General features: G+C 38.5%; 1 protein-coding gene across 3 annotated transcripts in view; it reads right to left on the bottom strand.

The window, feature by feature from the left end:
* Window positions 1-5611: 5611 nt before the first annotated feature.
* PEX5L (peroxisomal biogenesis factor 5 like) overlaps window positions 5612-7132 on the bottom strand; it is a 110434-nt gene continuing 108913 nt past the window's right edge. For all 3 annotated transcript variants that reach the window (XM_086754318.1, XM_086754320.1, XM_086754319.1), the window contains one exon: window positions 5612-6874. In XM_086754318.1, coding sequence (XP_086610444.1) covers window positions 6670-6874 — 205 coding nt within the window. In that variant the 3' untranslated portion in view covers window positions 5612-6669. The remainder of the gene's footprint in view (window positions 6875-7132) is intronic.

Raw genomic sequence — 7132 nt, 5'->3', positions numbered from 1 at the left:
CTACTAACTATAGTCAAGACTATTTTCAAATTGAAAAGAGATTTTGAAATATTTGAAGCCACAGACAAAGTTTATTTTTAAAACATATTTAAAAATTGCACAGTTATAAATACAGGTAAATAAATACAATTTTATATGTGGAAAAGAACCCAAGGAAGGCATGCTTCCATTACAGTACAAAAATACTACATTGAATGTGGTGCTTTGCAAATAGGCATCTGTAACCTTAATAAATTTAACACATCCAATATGCACATCGTTCATTTTTGAGGAAATAGATTATTTTCAAGAGCAGTGCAAGAAAACATCGAATTAAAGCATCAGTAAACTACAGATCTGTGTTTAATATTATACACAGCTGATAATGCACTAAGTATACAGAGGCAAAGTTACCTGTAGTAAGAAACTAATCTTTTATTCCGTATGTACTTAGAGACTCAGATTCTCAGTCTGGGTCAGTAGGAATATTTGTAACGGAATGTAAACATTCAGGTGTAGGGCTGAACTCCCACCTCCACATCCTCCGCCCATCGCACTGCTAAGCCTTGCACCTACACTTAACTATCAACACAAAAAGTTAAGTGAGCAATGTAAGTCTTCACAGCAGCAGGGCTCGTCGGATGGCCCAGGTGAAAGTATCTGCCAACCCTATAATCTCCTCTTTCTTGTATGTTGGCTTAAAAATAAAGCCAAAAAAACTGATGCAAGATTGCAAAGGTTTTCAAACAGTTTACAGCATATAGAAGAAGCCGCACAGAATGCCTCTCAAAACTATGTAGTTTTATTTTACTCTAGATATGTTATACTCCGATATATAAAATATATTTATAAATGTTTTGATTTTTCTGAATTTACAATAGATTACTGATATTAAAAAGGCTATTTAAATTAATGTTTTGGCCAGTGTTGATGGCATTCTGTAAATGTGGAAGGGGAAAAAAAGATCAAAGCACATTAAGTCTTGACCATGCAAGCTTGCTCAATGGGCTTTCACATGTGCAAGCATTTGTAAAGTTACAGCTTATTTTAGGAAACTTTAGATTCCTTCTGTCTCTTTCCCATGCCTAATACCTATTGCTTTGTGGGCTGAGGCTCTGAACTTTCTGTGAATTCTGTGACATGCTCGTTTTTCATTTTGCCTAGGTTTGTTCAAAGCATCAGTGATCTCTTCGTGCATGGCACTCTTGTTCTCTGATTTATTTCACCAGTCCAGAAATTCTAGAACTACAATGAAGGAATCTGATTTCTAGCCTAGATGAGGTTTGAATAGTAGATAATACTGTATTGCATACCTGCCTTTTTTTTTTTCCACAATGTGCAGTGAATTTTGCCTATCACTTCTATCTGTGAATACTCAGTATTTTATAAACATTTATTACATAAATTGACCATACAGACTGCTAAGCTGACAACACTAGTGACCAGAAATCTGAGTTTTTCAGCTGTGCAGGTTATTCATGCGAAGTAACTAATAAGTCTCATTTTGCAAATGCAGGTTTGGGCAAAGGAGATCTACAACCAATTTATGTTTCACTCCAATTCTCACTGGCTCCAACAGGCAATGATTTAAGCCTCAGGCTTTGCCTCTGCGGCTGACAGTAATGTTATCTGTAATTATTTCTGTCATGGTCACTTTTGTGTTATGGAGGCCTGTGCTCTATCTATGGATGTTCATAGGATCACGTGGCTGAGGTGTTGGTGTTGTCAGGGTCCTCCTTTTCATCTGACAGACAAGCCCAAATTTTCTAAATTGGCTCATTAGCTCTTCAGGCTTAACTTGATGTTCTGAGGTTTCAGCTGAGTTAAGGTTTCAGCTGAGTTAAGTGTCTGCAGCTGAAATCAGTGGATGCAGCAGATACTTATGTCCTGTGAAGTTTTACATGTCCATATTTCAGACAGGACAGTCAGACAGTGAGTTGCATTCAGAGCTAGCACGCAGATTTGAAAAGCCTGGCCCGTGGTAAGTGTAGAGAGAGACAATTGTTGTTTCACTGGTTCTGAGAATCTTTTTCTCTGGTTTAGACGAGAGAAGAGAATGTGAAAATCCAAACACCCAGCTTCACTGTGAAAGCTGCGCACACTTAGCTTTTTAATTCTTAAGAGGATACGAAAACATGTTTGCAAAAGCTCTTACTACAGATGTCTGTCATTAATTAAACACTGGAAGCAAACATGAAATCCACAACACAAAGTGATTTTTAAGGCTGGCATTTAAGAAGGGCTCTGCGTTTTGTTTAACCTGTTCCAAATAACATGAACAAATCAGTTTCTGAGTTTGGCAAATGCAAAACACTTTTAAAATATCCCATAGAAGATACTAGGCAATAGTTTAAAAATACTCTATGTGTGGGCCTTCTGCATGCATTCTGTAAATATATACTGAAGTAGCATTGCTGCATGCTTTGTGTTAATATTTAAGTGTGGTTATTTGTTAATGTAGTTGCATGCAGTGTCGTCATGAGGTTTTGTGTCATTTGAACCTCCTCAATATTTTTATAAGTGCTGTGATGTATCACATCATAAAAAAAACCCCTTAGGTACAGATATGTATATGTGTTTTACCTAGAGATCAAATTGATTGTTTAAACTGACATAAACCAGTCTATTCCAACAAGGTTTCTAGAGTCATTATGGTTTAAAGAGATCAGCAAGAAATGAGCCTATTGCTTTCATCGCAAAGCCTTGCTCCATAAATAATCTTTTTGATTTCAGTACCTGTTCAGCATGTGCAGTGATATCAGAGGCCAACCCTCATCCAGTAACTGAATACATCCACACGAGCTGATGGTGTGCTGAGCACTCCTGTGAAGACTACAGACTTTCAGTGTTCAGCAGCTTCATGGATCAGACTTACAGGTCATACGTATTCAAAAAGCTTTGCAGGACAGTCGCAAGCTGAGGTTGGGAAAGCATATTTTAATTGAATGAAGTAGAAAAAAGAAGAAAGACTCAAAAACTTGGAACCAATTACCTGGCAGTGATAAATCACCTCTGGAGAAAGAGGAGAGTAACGAGAAGGGGAAACAGGGTGGGAGATGATGATAAACTGTTGCAGCGCTCTAATTTGGTATTACCCCATAGATGCTGTGCAGCTGTAATTCTGAATGTCTCTGAGCCTCTTTGATGAAATTGTTAGTGTCTACATAAAACTGCTTGCCTGCTTAGACCTGAACAACCTTGTGTTTGTCTGTTACCTTTCAATTTATGCAAGTGGTGACCTCACTTATGCAGTCTGTGAGACTGCAGTGCTCCCCTGCTCTCAGGCAGTGCCATCACAGACAATGGCTGTTACTTGCCCGTCTTCCTTCCTTGCACACCTGAGCAAGTCAGGGATGACAGGAGGTTTTGACTTGGTTGAGCTCACAGGGAGCAATGAGAACAGGACCCAGATTTCCTATCTCTCCCTGCTGCCTGTTCAGCAGCTGCCTTATTTATCCTTCCTCATGCTTGGTTAGAAGTATGAGTAGATGAATTTCCTCTTCAGGGTCTTAATATGCTGCAGCTTCCTCACACATTTCCTCTTACTGTTTCAGGCAAATAAACATACTTGCCACTGAATATTTAAGAAACATGATGAGGAGGTCAGATCAAAGCTCTATCTAGTCCTGTCTTCTACACTGACAGTGCTTGGCAGTGGAGGCTAAAGGAGGATGATAAAGGCCAGGATATTGAAGTCGTCCCCAGAAGAACCAAGAGCTGCTGAGCCTGACCTGTTAAGAGCGAGGTGAGCTCTGTTACCAGCTACTCTCCCACACAGACCAAGCCACAACTGGTGTCTAGTATGAGGATATGTGCCACCATCATCTGCTTTAGTCTTTCCCTCACGCAGTGTCTTGGCCATAGGCTATCTAAACCAGGAGAGAACAGTTGGGATAATCTTTGAGAGTGTGCACAATCTCCTTGGATAGGCTTTGTAGCCTGCATCCAATAGCAGAACTGCAGTGCTTGTGATCAGCTGGGAGCCTGAGTATGCCCTGGGAGGCAGAATTCAGCCCCAGTGTTTTGTCTCTGGGTTTACTCAGACAGCTTTCCTTATATCAGTTGCATGGGTTGGACATGTATCAGCAGATGAATGCAGTTTTGAGCAGTGCACTCCAGGATAAATCAAACACTATGTACTTTGTTCCTTTTTGGGAAGGCTAAGTGTTGCATTAGGTTTTCCTAGTAGGATTGGTGTTACTCGTCCATATGCTAGAGGAGAAGAGGTTTGGTGAATTGCCATCAGTGTCAAATGCCTGGTGTCATTCTGAGAAGTCAAGCAGTTACTTTTTAATTTTTATTTGACAGGTATAAAATTAAAGCTCCCAAACAGCTAATTCCTCTGGATAAGCACTGATTATCCTACACCATAGCATAGAGGATATCTGGAAGAACTTGTGTGATGGCAGGGCATCAAGCACAATCTAAGCACATATGCCTTTTTTTTACAGCCTCTTCTCAAAGCTGCCTCCCTTCTCTCTTATCACTTTCCAGATTCAATTGCACTGCACCTTCTGCTCTGCCTTATCAATAAAGAGCTGTCATCACACATCTCTGTCAAAGCAAAAGAGCAAACTGTTGTCAGCAGATATGCATACAGCAGCCCACTTAACTAAAATGACATTCCCAGTCAGTCCCTGATAACTAATCCTTAGAGAAAATTGCAGGAATCAGTTATTAAATTCTTGATAGATAAACAGGAGTATAAATGTAAACAATGAATTAATAAAGCACTATTAAAAATATTCCTGTAGCTGTTTCAGCATCTCTTTTCTGTAAGAGAGAGTGAGGGGTAAGGCTTTTATTTTTTAATGAGAATTTATTTTTATTTAACAAACTAGAGTTGGTGATTAGATGCAATGATTACACTGTCTTACATGGAATTTTCCTTTAAGTGGTTGCTCAGAATAACAGACAGCTGCAAGAAACTTTAGGTTTGTACTGGTGAAACTGTCCAGTTTCCACAGAGTTTCTTTCTCTGTGATCTGTACAGTTGGATTTTTTTTCAGTCCAGCTAATTAAGCTGCATTTTTCTTTTAATGCTGTTTAGAGGAAATGTGCTATTTGTCCCACTTTAACACATTGTAATAGCTACACTGTACATGGAATTCCTGACCAAAGATCAATACAGTAGCCATCTAATTACACTTTTTTATCTTTCACTATTTAGGAAAAATATTAAAAATATCAGCAACTGAAAATTACCTCCTTAAAAATTTCTATTCCTGTCTTTGATTGACACACTCACCTTGAGCTAAATGTGTTTGGCTGTAGCCAAATCAATCTATTCATCATGTGGCAGTCTGCTGCCCCCAATACTGTTCCCCATTCATCCAATCAGAGAAAATTAAGATAGTGTGTATATATATGCATTTTAAAGCAGCTACAAAAACTGACGTTATCTAAGGATTTAGTCTGCTATCATGGAGGTCACTGAGACTTTTGCTACTGCTTCCTGTAACAGCAGGATCAAATTTTAGTCTCAATCCTACAAGCAGCATATACACCATTTTTTTTCAGGGAAAATTCTCCCTTGAGCACAGTCTGCAGGCATTGACTCCTATGAAGACTTTTCTTTATTTGCAATAAAGATCTGTGGCTTATTATATTCTGAAATTACATAATTCACATACAACATGTATGTGCATGCACATGCATGATGTCTGTAGTACCTGATGGATGCATAACAGAATTATCTTTCTTATAGATACTGCAGTTTATACTGTATTTGCATTTTTTAAACATAAGAATACTGAAGACCCTCTCATCACATTCCAGGAAATGATATTTGGTCCTTCTGCCAACAAGGCTCTCCTGTACATTCTGTTGTTAGTGACTGAAATAAAAGCATAGCACTATTTTACAAAAACGAAGATTAAAGTGCGTAAGTACATAGGTGCAGATTCTGCTGTGAGCTCCTTTGAAGCAGACATACTCTGTCCAAGATCAGGGATACCTGGTTTAAACAGCAAAATTCTAGTGCAAATTACCACTTCTGCTGGCACACTTGGCATTCCTGTATGTACATGGTCTAGTCCCATAGACCTCCATGCACAATGTTCCTCTTAACATTGCACATGGTTTACAACTCTGTGAGCCTGCAGAATTGGGTCCAAATTAATCAAGGTACATTTGGAAGCAAAAGTTTTATTGACTGCCAACTAATAAGTATACTCAAAACAAAATACATCCATTTTACATGCATCTATTTTCAGAGCTATGTTAAAAATGGACCTTGAGAAAACTTTTCAACAAAGAAATCGAAGGATAGGGAATTCATGTTGCAGGGCAAAATGATGTCAGCATAGTGCGATGAGCTACTAAGCAGGTTCCTTGGATGCATTGCTTGCCATTCTAATGTGCAATAACAATTATCTAGGTTTGTTCTTAATATATTTTTCTTTGTATAACTATGTATATAGAGAAATAGCTTGCATGGGATGAAGATTCTTCAGAAATGGCTATTTCATCTTGTTCAGGGCTTTGTCAGATTAGCTGCAGCTCTTTTCAATCCTTTGAGTTGGAATTTATTTACAATATTTTGTGCTTTTGAACTTTTCCTTTTTGAATAATGTCCGAGAGAATTCCCCTACAGCCGTGATCTTTTGGACAATGTGGTCATTTTGAGATGAGTAATAAAAGAGTTCGCTGTTTCCTAATACAATTTAATCAATTTGTGGATACTTCTTGTTACGGTTCTAGATTGAAAGCTCTTAACAGAATGTCTAGGTCACCCACATTGGCAGCTTGAAATAGTTCTGGCTGGTCCATCATAGACAGAGCAATTCGAAGTGCTGCCCAAATATTGCCTGATAGAGCAGGATGGGGAACCTGTTGTTGATTCCTGCTCTTTCTTTGCAAACTGAGAGCAGTGAGAAAATTGCTGACAGCCTCTCTGTAAGGGAGAAGAAAGAAACAAGCAATATAATTTGCTTAACAACTAAAGTAAAACTTTCTAAAGTTCTGTGCTAGACTCAAGTATATTCTTTTACAATGCAGTTCATCAGTTTCTTTGTGTTATTTTTGCTTGATTTTCTTTAAACAAAGTAGACTTGGCTTGTAGTAATTCAGAGCTCTGTCTATTCATACATCTGGGGATATTGTCTTCGTTGCTCCACTTCATCTTAACTCTCTCAAGCTGACAGTAGGGGCC

The sequence above is a fragment of the Chlamydotis macqueenii genome, chromosome 9 (assembly GCF_036417535.1).
Source record: "Chlamydotis macqueenii isolate bChlMac1 chromosome 9, bChlMac1.mat, whole genome shotgun sequence".
In the NCBI taxonomy this organism is placed as follows: domain Eukaryota; kingdom Metazoa; phylum Chordata; class Aves; order Otidiformes; family Otididae; genus Chlamydotis; species Chlamydotis macqueenii.
Note: the sequence above shows the minus strand (reverse complement) of the source record. Positions and strands in the feature narration are given on the sequence as shown.